Raw genomic sequence first — 16949 nt, forward strand, 5'->3', positions numbered from 1 at the left:
TATCCAGGGACAGCAGGCAGATATTCTTAACGTATGGGTGACGTCACCGACGGAGCCCCGGTACGGACCTTTTTAACTAGAAAGTTCTAGTTGGCCGCACCGCGCATGCGCGAGTGCCTTCCCGCCCGACGGAGGAGTGCGTGGTCTCCAGTTAGGATAAGCCAGCTAAGAAGCCAACCCGGGGAGGTGGGTGGGTCGTAAGAATATCTGCCTGCTGTCCCTGGATAACACCTGTTACGGTAAGTAACTGTGCTTTATCCCAGGACAAGCAGGCAGCATATTCTTAACGTATGGGTGACCTCTAAGCTAACAGAGAGGGAGGAGGGATGGTTGGCCATTAGGAAAATAAATTCTGAAGTACAGATTGGCCGAAGTGCCCATCCCGTCTGGAGAAGGCATCCAGACAGTAGTGAGTAGTGAATGTGTGAACTGAAGACCAAGTGGCCGCCCTGCAGATTTCCTCAATGGGCGTGGAACGGAGGAAAGCCACAGAGGCAGCCATAGCCCTGACTTTATGGGCCGTGACAGCTCCTTCCAGTGACAGGCCGGCCCGAGCATAACAGAACGCAATACAGGCAGCAAGCCAATTGGACAGCGTTCGTTTAGATACAGGGTGACCCCGACGGTTAGGATCGAAGGTCAGAAAGAGTTGAGGAGAGGTGCGGTGCGCCCTGGTACGGTCAAGGTAGTACGCCAGGGCACGCTTACAATCCAGCGTGTGCAGAGCCTGTTCCCCAGGATGAGAATGTGGTTTAGGGAAGAAGACAGGCAACACGATGGACTGGTTGAGGTGAAAGGCTGAAACCACTTTAGGAAGGAATTTTGGATGGGTACGCAGAACCACCTTGTCGTGATGAAAGACAGTGAACGGTGGATCGGCGACCAGTGCATGTAGCTCACTAACCCTCCTGGCAGAGGTGATGGCAATGAGGAAAAGCACCTTCCATGTGAGAAGCTTGAGCGAGGTAGTAGCAAGCGGCTCAAAGGGGGGTTTCATGAGGGCTGACAAAACCACATTGAGGTCCCAGACAACCGGGGGAGGCTGAAGAGGTGGTTTGATATTGAAGAGGCCTCTCATGAACCGGGAAACCAGAGGATGAGCCGTGAGGGGTTTTCCAAGGATAGGCTCGTGAAAAGCAGTGATAGCGCTGAGGTGGACTCTGATTGAGGTAGACTTGAGACCAGCGTTAGACAGAGAGAGCAAATAGTCCAGTACAGTCTCCACGGCCAATGAGGTGGGATTGTGATGATGTAGGAGGCACCAAGAGGAGAACCGGGTCCATTTCTGATGGTAACATTGGAGTGTGGAGGGTTTCCTGGAGGCCTCCAAAATGCGACGGACAGGCTGAGACAGGTTTCCTGGAGAGGTCAGCCCGAGAGAAACCAAGCTGTCAGGTGGAGGGAAGACAGATTGGGATGTAGCAGAGACTGACGTTGCTGTGTAAGCAGAGATGGAAATACAGGAAGAGGAATGGGCTCCCTGGAGCTGAGTTGAAGTAGAAGGGAGAACCAGTGTTGCCTGGGCCACCGAGGGGCGATGAGAATCATGGTGGCTCTGTCCTTGCGGAGTTTGAACAGAGTCCGCAACATCAGAGGAAGTGGAGGGAAGGCATAGAGGAACCGATCCGTCCAGTCGAGCAGGAATGCATCCGGGGCCAGACGATGTGGAGAGAAGAGTCTGGAGCAGAACTGGGGCAGCTGATGGTTGTGAGGAGCTGCAAAGAGGTCCACTTGCGGAGTGCCCCAGCGAGCAAAGATGGAGTGGAGAGTGGGAGGATCCAGGGTCCACTCGTGAGGTTGAAGGATGCGGCTGAGCTGGTCGGCCAGGGAGTTCTGTTCGCCCTGGATATAGACCGCTTTGAGGTAAAGATTGCGGGCTGTGGCCCAGGTCCAAATTCGGAGGGCCTCCTGACAAAGGAGACGAGATCCGGTGCCGCCTTGCTTGTTGATGTAGTACATGGCGACCTGGTTGTCCGTGCACAGGAGAAGAAACATCTTTAGGATGGAGACTGTGGAAAGCACCTGGACCCTATTCAGGGACACCCTGCAAGAAGCACAGAGAATGTACGTCCCCAATTTCAGGAAAGGCTGCAAGAACAAGCGATCAAAAGACCCGGTTTGGATGTCAATAGAAGTAAAGAGGGCGATTAAGGACAAAAAAGTATCCTTCCGGAGATGGAAAAAGGATCCAACAGAGGAAAATCACCAGGCGCACAAGAAATGCCAAAAGGAATGCCACCGGGAGGTTAGAAAAGCAAAGGGGAAATACGAAGAGGGGCTGGCCAGGGAGGCGAAAAACTTCAAGGCATTCTTCAGTTACGTAAAGGGGAAGCGACCAGCGAGAGAGGAAGTGGGGCCGTTGGACGATGGGGACAGGAAGGGAGTGGTTAAGGAGGATAAAGAGGTAGCTGAGAGGTTGAACATGTTCTTCTCGTCGGTTTTCACGAGCGAAGACACATCTAATATACCGGACTCGGAGGAGCTCATGAGTGGGGAACAGGCTGAGAAACTAGAGCACATAGAGGTAAGTAAGGAGGATGCCCTCAAACAGATAGACAGGTTAAAATGTGGCAAATCACCGGGCCCGGACGGGATCCACCCAAGGGTTCTGAAGGAACTAAGACAGGAAATAGCGGGCACAATCCAGCATGTTTGCAACCTATCCTTGAAAACTGGTGAGGTACCAGAGGACTGGAAATTGGCAAATGTCACACCCATCTTCAAGAAGGGATCGAGGGGTGACCCCGGGAACTACAGGCCGGTGAGCCTAACTTCAATTATAGGGAAGATGGTGGAAGCTATGATCAAGGACGCCATTTGCGAGCACATCGAGAGGAATGGCCTACTGAGAACAAGCCAGCATGGATTCTGCAAGGGAAGGTCGTGCCTAACGAACCTTCTGTACTTCTTTGAGGGAATAAGCAGTCGGGTGGACAATGGGGAGCCCATAGACATCATTTACCTTGATTTTCAGAAGGCTTTCGACAAGGTGCCACATGAAAGGCTACTTAAGAAGCTGTGGAACCACGGGGTGGGAGGGGATGTGCACAGATGGATCAAACACTGGTTGTCGGGTAGACTGCAGAGGGTTGGAGTAAAGGGTCAATTTTCTGACTGGCGGGGAGTCACGAGCGGTGTGCCACAGGGATCGGTGCTGGGGCCGTTGCTTTTTAACATATTCATAAATGACCTGGAAAAGGAGGCAAAGTGTGAGGTTATAAAATTTGCAGACGATACCAAACTGTGCGGCAGAGTTAGGACCAGGGAGGAGTGTGAGGACCTACAAAGGGACCTGGACAAGCTGGAAGACTGGGCAAACAAATGGCAAATGCGCTTCAACGTGGACAAATGCAAGGTCATGCATATAGGGAAAAAGAACCCGTTGTTCAGCTACAAATTGGGGGGGGTATTGTTGGGAGACAGCAGACTCGAGAGAGACTTGGGTGTGTTGGTGGATGCATCACTGAAGCCATCTGCACAGTGCGCAGCAGCCTCGAAAAAAGCCAACAGGATGCTGGGCATCATAAAGAAGGGCATAACAACCAGAACACGGGAAGTCATCATGCCATTGTATCGAGCGATGGTGCGTCCGCATCTGGAATACTGCGTTCAGTATTGGTCGCCACACCTCAAGAAGGACATGGCGGTACTTGAGAGAGTCCAAAGGAGAGCAACGAGAATGGTAAGAGGGCTGGAACACTGCTCATACGCCGAGAGGCTGGAAAGGCTGGGGCTCTTCTCTCTGGAGAAAAGGAGGCTCAGGGGAGATATGATAGAGACCTTCAAGATCATGAGGGGCATAGAGAGGGTGGATAGGGACAGATTCTTCAGACTAAAGGGGACAGCAAATACAAGGGGGCATTCTGAGAAACTGAAGGGAGATAGGTTCAAAACAAATGCAAGGAAGTTTTTTTTCACCCAGAGGGTCGTGGACACTTGGAATGCACTACCAGAGGAAGTGATCAAGCAGAGTACGGTCCAGGGATTCAAACAGGGATTGGACGGATTCCTGACGGATAAAGGGATCGTGGGATACTGAGGGAGGAGCTGGGATGTAACACAAGTATAGAATGTTAACCAGGTAATGAGTATAAACCAACCAGGTCGTGCATGCGCAAGACTGGAGGGCTAGGACTTCGATAGGAAGGCAGGACTTAAACGAGATACCAAGGTGGCAAGGGAGCCCCTTCTAGTGATTCAGACAGGTCGTGACCTGTTTGGGCCGCCGCGGGAGCGGACTGCTGGGCAGGATGGACCTATGGTCTGACCGGCAGAGGCACTGCTTATGTTCTTATGTTCTTATGATAGAGAAGGTGCTGGAAGGCTTTGAGAGCATAAAACATGGCTCTGAGCTCCAGGAAATTGATGTGATGTTGGCGCTCCTGAGGGGTCCAGAGTCCCTGGGTGCGTAAATCCCCTATGTGAGCTCCCCATGCATAGGGGGAGGCATCTGTGGTGATGATCATGGAATGAGGGGGTGGATGCAAAAGGAGGCCCCTGGAAAGATTTGAGGAGTTCAACCACCATTGAAGAGATTGCTGAAGAGACGATGTCACAGAGATGGGATGAGAAAGAGGATCCCTGGTCTGTGACCATTGGTTGGCGAGGGTCCATTGCGGTATCCTCAGATGGAGTCGCGCCAGAGGAACTACATGGACTGTCGAGGCCATGTGACCCAGAAGAATCATCATCTGGCGAGCAGGGATGGATGGTTGTAGGAGCACCTGTCGACAGAGGTGAAGTAGTGTCCGGTGCCGGTCGGCAGGGAGGAACGCTCTCATGAGGTTGGTATCGAGAAGTGCTCCGATGAACTGGAGGCGCTGCGTGGGAATCAGATGCGACTTGGGATAATTGATCTCGAACCCCAAGAGATGTAGGAAAGAGATGGTGTGGTGAGTTGATTGCAGCACAAGTGGTGAGGTTGTTGCTTTCACCAACCAATCGTCCAAGTAGGGGAACACTTGAAGGTTGTGGGACCTGAGACAGGCCGCTACCACAATCAGGCACTTGGTGAACACCCTGGGTGATGATGCGAGACCAAAGGGTAGCACTTTGTACTGATAGTGGTGATTCAGTATCTGGAATCGGAGGTAGCGACGTGAGGCCTGATGGATTGGGATGTGAGTGTAGGCCTCCTTGAGGTCCAGGGAACATAGCCAGTCGTGTTGAGACAGAAGAGGATAAAGTGTGGCAAGGGAGAGCATCCTGAATTTTTCCTTGACCAAACACTTGTTGAGGTTCCTGAGATCGAGGATAGGACGAAGATCCCCTGTTTTCTTGGGTACCAAGAAGTAGCGGGAGTAAAATCCCTGACCTCTTTGGTCTGGTGGAACTTCTTCGATGGCATTGAGAAGGAGGAGGGATTGGACCTCCCTGAGGAGGAGAGGAGTCTGGGAGGAGTGAGAAGCAGACTCTACGGGAGGATGATCTGGAGGAAGAGTCTGAAACCTTAGTGAGTATCCGTGACGGATGATGTTTAGAACCCACAGGTCTGATGTGATGGCCTCCCAGCGCCGTAGAAAGATGGTGAGGCGGCCCCCGATAGGTTGAGGCAGAGACAGCGAGGGTTGAAGACTGGCTATGCCCTGGAGAAAGGAGTCAAAAGGGCTGAGGAGGCTTAGTTTGAGGGAGAGGCTTAGCTGTCTGGTGAGATTGCGAGCGAGCCTGAGAGTGCTGTTGTTGTTGTTGGCGAGGCCGACGAGATTGCTGTTGAGGAGGATTCAGTGGCCTAGCAGAAAAGCGACGTTGGTAAGAAGACTGAGGTCTGTATGGTCGTGTCGGCGGAGTCTTCTTTTTAGGCTTAATGAGGGTGTCCCATCTCGTCTCATGAGCCGAAAGTTTTTGTGTGGTGGTATCTAGAGACTCCCCAAAAAGTTCATCACCAAGACAGGGCGCGTTGGCAAGGCGGTCTTGGTGGTTGACATCCAGGTCAGATACTCTCAGCCAGGCAAGGCGTCGCATGGCAATTGCCAGAGCAGAGGCACGGGAGGAGAGCTCGAAGGAGTCATAGATTGAGCGTACCATGAACTTCCTGAGCTGAAGGAGGGTAGAAATTTGTTGCTGAAACAATGGGACCTTGCGTTCAGGGATGTACTTTTGCAGAGCAGAAAGTTGTTGTACCAGATATTTCATATAAAAAGAAAAATGAAATGAGTAATTGTTAGCTCTGCTAGCCAGCATGGCATTCTGGTATAGGCGCTTTCCAAATTTATCCATTGTTTTACCCTCTCTGCCAGGAGGGGTGGAGGCATAGACACTGGAACCATGAGATTTCTTGAGAGTGGATTCTACCAGGAGGCTCTCATGTGGCAACTGGGGTTTATCAAATCCCGGAATAGGGATGACCCGGTATAAACTGTCCAGTTTCTTAGGGGCACCTGGAACAGTAAGGGGGTTCTCCAAGTTTTTATAAAACGTCTCCCGCAGAATATCATGGACGGGGAGTTTGAGAAATTCCTTGGGGGGTTGGTCGAAATCCAAGGCTTCTAGAAAGGCCTGGGACTTCTTGGAGTCGGACTCAAGTGGGATGGAAAGAGCCCCAGACATCTCCCGAAGGAATTTTGTAAATGAGGACTGCTCGGGTTTGGAGGTGGATTCAGCCATGGAGGGTTCCTCATCAGTGGAAGAGGCATCCTCCTCGGTACCGAGTGGGGATTGCTCCCATAAGTCAGGGTCCCTGATGGCCGGCTCAGCATGGCGGGTTTTAGAAAGGGACTTGCCAGATCTCATGGATACGGTGCCGGGGGATGAAGACCGGTGCCGATCTCTGTCCCGGGAGGAGTGGTGTCGATCCCGGTCCCGAGACGATCGATGTCGATCTTGGGTACGGGATGGGTCCTCCGACGTGCAGGTCTGTAGTGTAGGCTGTGCCGATAAGACCGGCATCGAAGTGTTCATCGGTACCGAGGGGGTGGCCACTGGCGTAGTGGTGCGAGGCTCGGGCCGGACCGGTACCGGAAGGAGTGGTGCCAGCAGGGTTGGAAGCAGTTCCTGAAGCTGGTGCTCGAGTTGCTCCTGTAATTTAGTTTGGAGGATGGCCGAGATACGGTCCTCCAATGGGGGCACCGGTACCGTTTTACTTTTCTTCGGTACCATAGGTGCCGCTCTACGCTCCGGTGATGAGGAGGCCGATGAAGAGGCACTCACCGTTATCGGAGCGGAGCGCTTACGGGACTTGCGGGACGTCGGAAGGACCGGTGTCACCGCCGTGGCTGGAGGGCGCTCGAGGGAAGTGGAAGGCTTCTTAGCCGGCTTACCTGGCGCCATCGACCCCGCAGAAGGATCAGGTGGTGTCGATGTTGACGGTGCCGATTTCGGCGGTGCCGTCGACGTCGGGGTCGGATCCATAGCAGAACCGGTGCCGAAAAGGAGATTCTGCTGGATTTGTCTATTTTTAAGTGTGCGTTTTTGAAGAGTCGCGCAGCGGGTGCAGGTGTCAGCCCGATGTTCCGGACCCAAGCACTGTAGGCACCAGTTGTGTGGGTCCGAAAGGGAAATCGGGCGTGCACACCGCTGGCACTTCTTAAAACCCGGCTGAGGGGGCATGAAGGGGAATACGGCCTCAGCGAAATCAAAGCCGGAGGCTTGTATGATGGCAACAGGCCCCGCCGGGGCCTGTTGAAAAATAAAGGAAAAAATAAAGTTTTGTTGTTTTTTTTTTTTTTTTTTTTTAGATTAGAAAGAAAACAGAAAAACCCGAAGGAAAAAAAGCAGAAAAAATCAGAATAACGCGAGCGGGAAGGCAAAAAAGGAGTGTTCAACAGCCGTTGAATACCACATGCGTCTTCTTCGCTCCGCGGAAACGAAGAAACTGGAGACCACGCACTCCTCCGTCGGGCGGGAAGGCACTCGCGCATGCGCGGTGCGGCCAACTAGAACTTTCTAGTTAAAAAGGTCCGTACCGGGGCTCCGTCGGTGACGTCACCCATACGTTAAGAATATGCTGCCTGCTTGTCCTGGGATAAAGATAAATAGTAGGGTTCACCAGGGTTCTGTGCTGGGACCGCTGCTTTTTAACATATTTATCAATCATGTAGGGATGGGCAAAACTAGTAAGATAATTAAATTAGTTGATGAAATAGCTGACATGTTTAAAAGGTGAGGTGAAAGAGGCTGTTAAAGCCACAAAACATCCTTTAAAGAATGGAAAAAGGATCCGAATGAAGAAAATAAGAAGAGACATATTGGTAAGTTAGATGCAAAACATTGGTAAAGAAAGCTAAGAAAGAATATGATGAGAAACTTACCAAAGAGGCAAAAACTCATGGTAAAAAATTTTTTTAGGTACATCAAAAGCAGAAAACCTGTGAGGGAATCCATGAGACCGCTGGATGAACAAAGAGCAAAAGGGGCACTCAGAGAGAATAAGGCCATAGCGGGGAGATTGGATGAATTCTGTGCTTTGGTCTTTATAGAAGAAGATGTAAGAGATCTAACTGAACGAGAAATGGTTTTCAAGGGTGATGATGCCGAGGACCTGAAAGAAATCTTGATGAATATGGAAGATATACTAAACTGACAAGTTAAAAAGTGATAAATCCCAGGGTACTAAATGAACTCAAACGTTAAATTGCTGACCTGCTGTTAGTGATTTGTAACTTGTCGCTAAAATCATCTGTAGTACCTGAAGATTGGAGGGTGGCCAAAGTTATGGCAATTTTTTTAAAAGGGTTTCAGGGGAGATCCGGGAAATTAAAGACTGGTAAGCTTGACTTCAGTGCCAGCAAAATAGGGGAAAAAAATAAAGTTGTGGACTACTTAGACAAACATGATTTAATGGATCAGGATTAATGGTCAGGATGGGTTCAGCCGAGGGCCATCTTGTCTCACCAATTTGCTTAACTTCTTTGAAGATATGAATAAACATGTGGATAAAGGTGAGGCAGTTGATGTAGAGTATCTAGATTTTCAGAAAGCTTTTGACAAAGTTCCTAATGAGAGGCTACTGAGCTGCTTGGAGATTCCCTTGCCAACTCCAAAGCAGGAAATGACAGAGGAAAACCCAATTCAAGCCTGCAGTAGGTTCAGCTGTCTCTTTCCTGTCAGTGCCTGAGCCAATCAGCGCTCAGGCATTGACAGAAAAGTAAGGCTACGACAGCTCAGACCTTGTTGTCCGTTACACGGAGTAAATACTAATGAGCTCTTTGTAATGCATTTGCATAGGATTCTTGGTGGCAGCCACAGAGAATTTTGTATTAATGGGTGGAGAGTTTCCTTGCAAACAAGACTGGTTAAAACCAATCTTACTTGCAAGGAAACCTTTGGTGCATCAGAGCCTTATACGCTTTTCCTTCATTAATCATTTACTGTAAACAATTTATGGCTACAGGTCATTTAGCATCTCAATTTTACAAGTTAATGAAGTCTTTACTTTCTGAAAATCTAACAGGATTACAACTTAAGGGTTTCTATAGACTTCGTATGATTTCAACTATCTCTTAGAAACTTCTTCTTTAAATATCCTTATACATTCTCTAGTGATCTCTCAGCTGAACTACTGCAATGCCTTATATTAAAGAATAAGCCAAAAAGAACTCAGAAGATTCCAAATTATTCAGAATAGAGCTGTTAAACTTTTATTCAAAGCAAACTGGAAATTGGATCGTAAGTCAGCGAAAAATTTCCATGTTTTGTATTAGTGGCAGAATTTTTAATAAGTAGGTCATTCAAGTCCTATATATTATGGGATTGCCATATGAGCCAGGAATTTTTATAAAAAATCTATTACCCCCCCCCCCCCAATTACAAAACAGCGCTAGCGTTTTTAGCGCTGGATGCGGAGGTAACAACTCCAATGGCCATAGAATTCCTATGAGCGTCAGAGCTGTTACTGCCATGGCTGGAACTAAAAACCATGCTATGGTTTTGTAAAAGAGGAGGGGGGGCTTAGTATATTAAGATTATGCTAGATCAGGGGTGTCCAATGTCGGTCCTCGAGGGCCGCAATCCAGTCGGGTTTTCAGGATTTCCCCAATGAATATGCATGAGATCTATTAGCATACAATGAAAGCAGTGCATGCAAATAGACCTCATGTATATTCATTGGGGAAATCCTGAAAATCCGACTGGACTGCGGCCCTCGAGGACCGACATTGGACACCCCTGTGCTAGATAGATCAAACTTTACAAATTCCTTGGTCTAAATCAATATATCATTCTCTCTCTCTAAGTATTTTGTAAGTATCTTTACGTATGGGGTTAATAAGAAATGGTAATGGTAGATTCATACCTGGAATTCTGAATAAGGATTTAGGAAATATTACCGATTGTTCAAATTGTAGCCATCTTTGTAGTGAAGCATTATTTGCAGATGTAATCCATATTGCTACTTGCCTTAATATATAGGCCTTGTGATATTGAAGAAAGTTGGGGAGATTAACAACCCACCGACTTTGAATTTTTCAGTTTCATTAAGGATATTCTTGATGTTTTATTGTTCCACTAGTCTTTAAGCCCGTTACATTAACGGGTGCTAGAATAGATGTGTCTGTCTGTCTGTATTTCTTTATCTCTCTCTCCTTGGCCGCTGTCTGTATCCTTCTGTCTCCCCCTCCCCCCCGAGCAAAGCTGTCTGCCCCCAGCACCCACCTCCCCCCCAAATGTCTCTCCATGGCCCTCTTGTGTCTTCCCCCCCCCGAGCAAAGCTGTCTGTCCCCAGCACCCCTCCCCCCAAAGCAGCCCCCTTTCCCTATCTCTCCATGGCCCCTTCTGTCTCCCCCCCAGCACACCCCTCCCCCCTAACCCTCTCCCTGTCTCTCCATGGCCCCTTTTGTCTCCCCCCCCAGAGCAAAGATGTTTGCAGGCGGCTCCTTGACCAATCCGCGCTTATAACGGCCCCACACTCGCGGTCTGGCTGGCTCACCCACCAAAGCCCTTCGCAGCGGCAGCCCCTCCCCCTCAAGACACATTTCAAATCTGACATATTGTAATCACAAAACAGAAAATAAAATTATTTTTCTTACCTTTTGTTGTCTGGTTATTATTCATATCATGTAGGGGTCCCAGGCTATGGTTGGCTTTTGATAACTCGCTTGCCAGGGCCCCTTCTTTCTTCTTCCCTCCATCCATCCCGGCAGCTGAAGACAGGCACCTCCCCCCAGTGGTCTGAGACAGGAGGGAGCATCCACAATGCGCAGATAGTGAGTTAGGAGAGGGTCTGAGGGCAAAGAGGGCCTCAACAGCGCACAACCACCTTTCCTTCCCTCCCTCCATCAGGTGCAGTGCAGCTCCACCAATGTTAAAAGGAGCCGTGTCGAAATCGGAGGCCTGCCATTGCCGTAGCACTTTCCCCTCTGCCTTGGTCTCGCCCCTTCTCTGACATATGGGACCGTGGCAGAGGGAATGTGTTACGGTGGCGCCAGGACTCCAATTTCAAAGCAGCTCCTTTTAACATAGGCGGAGCTGAACTGTACCTGATGGAGTAAGGGAAGGAACGGTGGGTCAAATTTCGGCAATGGCAGAAATTGTTTGGCGGGTAAGTACACAGGGCCGGACGCAAGAGGAGCCGCCACCGCGAAAAACCCCAGCAAGGGAGCCAGGTGACGGAGAGGGCAGGGGGTGCTAGCGGTCGGCAGCCGCTGCTCCGCAGGTGGAGAGCAGGGAAGGCCAGACCGTAAGCTGCGCATGCGCACTTCCTAGCTACAGCTCACGGAAAACGGACGCACACATAGGAAGTGCGCATGCGCGGCTTACCGTTTTATTATATTAGAAAAGGTTGGGAGTGGAAGTGGGGGGAACTGGGGGCCTTCTCGTCTGATTTCATGTCGCAGACAAAATAGCATTTCAGCGTCTAATCTCAAGAGATGGTTGGACAAAGCCTCGCTCACCAGCCATCCTGGTGGTGCTCCAGAGAAGGCAGAAGAGCAAATAAATAACTCCCAGCAGCATCTGGCGAAGATATTTCAGGCAGCTGGGGGCTGACAGGTGAGAATAAAGAGAGAGAGAGCAAAGTGGCATAAAGAAAGAGGAAAAAAAACCCAACTTGAAACGTAGAAGTAATGTAACTTCTTGGGAACACTGAGTCCCCAGGGCCTTAAAAAAAGCTGCTAATTATACTATCTTTAATTAAACATCATCGTATCTCATTTCAGGCTTTAATACACACAGTGCTATATCGTTTCGTCGGACAGTAGCGCTTGATGTTTTCAATTGTACCTGCTTTCTTCTGAGTTTCCCCTGTCTTAATGTGTAATTGGACTTTCAGACGGTTGCGTCGGTTATTGTCGGTTACCTGGTTATGGATGGATCGCAAAAAAAGGAGAAGGGGGTGGGCACTCGGAGAATATCTGTCGGGGGAGTTTTGTTTTTGTGAGCAGCGGGAGTAGTGTTTCGGGTGGGGAAGAGTCCCAGCTCCTTTTTTGGTTTGGGCCCATGCAGGAGGAGCTGAAAACAGGGCTGGGGGCTCGGTAGGTGGTGGAAGAAGGCTGGGGAGCTGCTCGATGGATCGCAAAAAAAGGAGGAGGGGGTGGGCACTCGGAGAAGGGAGCCGTTTTCAAAGGCGCCCCCGCGGCTCCTCTCATGCGCTGCAGTTGCGTCGGAAGATGAGAGAGGAGCCGCGGCGGTGGCTTTGTGGGTCCGTAGTAGAGAGTTGCGCGGGGACTGAAATCCCACCCGTCCCCGCCAAAGTCCCACCCGTCCCCACCCGTCCCCGTGAGGACTCCCACCCGTCCCCGCGAGGAGTCCCCACCCGTCCCCGCGAGGAACCCCCTACGTCCCCGCGAGGAATCCCCTACGTCCCCGCCCATCCCTATAAACTACAGAAATAGTTATTTCATTTAATTATGCTACTGAATTAAATTACTGGTAGAAACCCATTTAAAAATAAGCAAAAAGACTTTATTAATTTGGAAATATTAATTGGGAAGAATACATACTTTGTAAACGGGTTTCTACCAGAGCCTCTAATGTTTATAAATTTTTATCAACACAACTAATATACTACTTTATCCTTAAACAAAAACAAAAAAAAAAGAATTTTTTTCCTACCTTTATTGCCTGGTTTCTGCTTTCTTCATGTTCTCATTCAATTCCTTCCATCCACTGCCTCTCTTCTCTCTGTGTCTTCCATTTGCTCTGTTACTGTGCCTCTCCCTTTCTCCCCCCTCCCAAATTGGTCTGGCACCCATCTTTTTCCCTCCGCTCCCCCCATAGTCTGGCACCTCTGTCTTCTTCCCTGCCAGCGTCTTCTTCCCATTTCCTCTTCCCCATTTCCTTTCAGTGTCCTTCTCCCCCACCAACTTCCCCATGTCCTTTCAGCGTCCTTCTCCCCCCTCTGCCTTCCCCATGTCCTTTCAGCAGCCTTCTCCCCCCTCTGTCTTCCCCATGTCCTTTCAGCAGCCTTCTCCACCCCTGTTTTCCCCATGTCCTTTCAGTGGCATTCTCCACCCCTTTGTCTTCCCCAGTGCTTTCAGGGTCCTTCCCCCCCTCCTCCCGTTTACCCCATGTCCTTTCAGCGTTCTTTTCCACCCCTTTGTCTTCCCCAGTGCTTTCAGCGGCCTTCTCCCCCCTCTGTCTTCCCCATGTCCTTTCAGCGGCCTTCTCCCCCCTCTGTCTTCCCCATGTCCTTTCAGCGGCCTTCTCCACCCCTGTTTTCCCCATGTCCTTTCAGTGGCATTCTCCACCCCTTTGTCTTCCCCAGTGCTTTCAGCGGCCTTCTCCCCCCTTAAGTGTCTTTTCTTCTCCACTCCACCTTTCCTCCCTCCCTGCCTCCACCTTTGTGGCGCTTTTGCACCCGACCGACAACAAATCTCCCTGTCCTGTAGCCGCGAATCTAAATTACCTTCTTACAGCAGCTGGAGTAGTGAAGCTGCTGTAAGAGGTAATTTAGATTCGCGGCTACAGGGCAGGGAGATTTGTCGGCCGGGCCTGTTGTCGGTCGATTGGGGGACCTGACCGGCTGTGCACATTCTCCGGGGCGGACCGCCCCCTCCCCCCTCTTTCGTACGCCATTGCCTTCTCCCTACCTGCCCTGCCGCACACAGCCGACCGGAAGTCTTCCTGATGTCAGCGCTGACGTCGGAGGAAGGGAGGGCTTTGCTTAAGCCCTCCCTCCGACGTCAGCGCTGACATTGGGAAGATTTCCGTTCGGCTGTGTGCTGCGACAGGGCAGGTAAGGAGAAGGAGATTACCCTCGCGGCTCGAGTGCACTGCGATCCAACCCCGCAGGAACCCCGCGACCCTCGGAGGCGTCCCCACGGGATCCCCGCGACCCTAGGGGGCGTCCCCACAGGATCCCCGCGACCCTAGGGGGCGTCCCCACAGGATCCCCGTGACCCAAAGGGGGAACCCGCGAGATCCCCGCGGGATTCCCGTCATCCCCGTTCCCGTGCAGCTCTCTAGTCCGTAGTCAGAGAGAAGTAAGGCTGGGAACTCGCGCATGTGCACTCCTGCGGCCACAGACCTACAGCACACGGAACACACAAATAGGAGTGCGCATGCGTGGCTAGCTTTTTATTATATAGGATAAAAAATTAATCATCAGTTTTTCTAAGGATTTATATTAGGCAGAGGAAAATAATATTAGAAACATATTCAGAATATATAGAATTTTGGGGATTATAGTCATTTTTAAAGAGTCTAATCTTTCTCACCACGATAAATAACTCTTGATCACCACTTTATTTATTTAAAACATTTATAACCCGCAGTAGACCAAAGCGGCTTACAATTTACATACACAGTTTTAAACATATACAGTTAAAACAAACAGAATATAAAACAGACAAAGGTACGGCAAAGGTTAAAGACACCTTACCATATTCATCATAAAGAGGGGCATATAATTCAAACTAATAGCACTGTCCTAGATGAAAAACATCTGTGCAAAGAGGTAGGTTTTAAGCAGTTTTCTAAACTGCAACAAGTTTTTGCAAAATCTCAATGTACCAGTCATAGATCATACTTTATCTGTAATTTTAGCCATTTTGAAGTCTCGGTTAGGGTGCTGGTCTTAGACCAGAGAGCCGCCGCATGAGTGGACTGCTGGGCATGATGGACCACTGGTCTGACCCAGCAGCGGCAATTCTTATGTTCTTATGATATTAAATCATTATTGAAACAGAGACCAAGTATTTAATATTTTTCACCCATGTAAAGGGACAATTAGGTATGCTAAATGGAAGACAAAGTATTTAATGGTATTAACTCTGCTTTATCCCAATTTACCTTGTAACCAGAGATTTGGGAAAATGGGCAATTACTTTGACAAACTCCATTATAGAATATTGTAGCTTATATAGAGAGAGTAAGATATCATATGCTGATAGTTTGAATGCTAAACAGTTCATTTATTTGCCTTTAATTTGAGAAGAATTTCTAATAACAGAAAAGGTTCTAAAGCTAGTGTAAAGAAGACATGGGGCAACCTTGACAGGTACCTCTATATAAAGTGAAAAAATGAGTTCACCATTTGCACCTATTCTTGCTGAGGGAAGTGTATATAAAAGTTTGCCCAAAATTATATACAGTATGTCTCAAGAAAATCAAAAACTTGGAGAATGTGAAACAAATATTTCCAGTTTAGCCGGTCAAAAGCTGTTTCAGCATCTATAGCAACTACTAAGATTTATCCAAATTACACTATATGCAATGCTGAAATTTAGTTTGGTTAACTTTATAGATATGAAACCTACTTAACAAAAAATTCCTTATTACATTCCAAAAACACTAATAAATGGTCTATTTTATCTACTTATATGGACATATAGAGAATGGCACAGGGACAAATTTGTCCCTGCGAGTTCTGTCCCTATCCCTACCCCATCCTTGTGAGCTTTGTCCCCATCTGCACAAGCCACAGAAACCTATGATTTTAAAGTGTTCCAGGGCTTATGCAGATGAGGACAGAGCTTGCAGGGATGGAGAGAGAAGGCGACAAATCCTGTAAAAGGGGGGGAGGGGCAAATGTGTCCTTGTGTCATTCACGTCTTCCACATTGTCTTAGGTTTATCTCGTTCTAACAACACTTGTTATGTAAATTTTACTAACTGATTTTGTAAAAAAAATCAATAAAACAAACAAAGAAACAAAAAAAAAAAAACTGCTATGCAAGCTCTGTAAGATGTAGCTAGTAGAAAAGTTCAGCTTCTATGAGACATATGAAAGTCAGACGACCTGGCCTTGCTTAGAACCAGCTCCCGTCCAACGATGATGACGATGGCACCATCTACTTTGTACTTAATGATGACGTCATGGAGCGGGACGTTTCTATTGGTTACAGCAAGGACAGCGACTGCTCAGCGCGAGCGTCAGACGTCTCCTACCTGCAGGAAAGCGCCGCGCGGCCTCAGCGCAGCCCCCCGGCAACAGCAGCGCAGCCAGGGCCGGGAGAGCGGCAGCCCAGCACCCGCGAGCCGAAGCGCCACCAGGAGCGACATGGAGCGACTGCGCCTGCCCGCGCTCACCGGGACAGCAACAGACTCCCAGCGTCCACCGGGGCTGTGGGCGGGACAGCCGAGGAAGACACGCTCCCAGCATGCACCGGGAGCTAAGGGGGCGGAGCAGAGGAGGACCAGCAGCAGACGCGCTCCCAGCATCCACCGGGAACTAAGGGGGCGGAGCAGAGGAGAACCAGCAGCAGACGCGCTCCCAGCATCCACCGGGAACTAAGGGGGCGGAGCAGAGCAGGACCAGCAGCAGACGCGCTCCCAGCATCCACCGGGAACGAAGGGGGCGGAGCAGAGGAGGACCAGCAGCAGACGCGCTCCCAACATCCACCGAGAACGAAGGGGGCGGAGCAGAGCAGGACCAGCAGCAGACGCGCTCCCAGCATCCACCGGGAACGAAGGGGGCGGAGCAGAGGAGGACCAGCAGCAGACGCGCTCCCAGCATCCACCGGGAGCTAAGGGGGCGGAGCAGAGCAGGACCAGCAGACGCACGCCCACCGTGCAGCGGGAGCTTAGTAGAAGGGGGCCCAGCAGACGCACTCCCAGCATCCACCGGGAGTTAAGGGG

At 49.8% G+C, this 16949-nt stretch overlaps 1 protein-coding gene across 2 annotated transcripts in view; it reads right to left on the minus strand.

The window, feature by feature from the left end:
- SPG7 (SPG7 matrix AAA peptidase subunit, paraplegin) overlaps positions 1-16528 on the minus strand; it is a 120155-nt gene extending 103627 nt beyond the window's left edge. The window contains exon 1 of one of the 2 annotated variants that reach the window (XM_033941296.1): positions 16260-16528. In XM_033941296.1, the coding sequence (XP_033797187.1) occupies positions 16260-16373 (114 nt within the window). In that variant the 5' untranslated portion in view covers positions 16374-16528. The remainder of the gene's footprint in view (positions 1-16259) is intronic. The other variant, XM_033941295.1, reaches the window with a different exon arrangement.
- Between the last annotated feature and the right edge of the window lie 421 nt (positions 16529-16949).

The sequence above is a fragment of the Geotrypetes seraphini genome, chromosome 4 (genome assembly GCF_902459505.1).
Source record: "Geotrypetes seraphini chromosome 4, aGeoSer1.1, whole genome shotgun sequence".
NCBI lineage: Eukaryota > Metazoa > Chordata > Amphibia > Gymnophiona > Dermophiidae > Geotrypetes > Geotrypetes seraphini.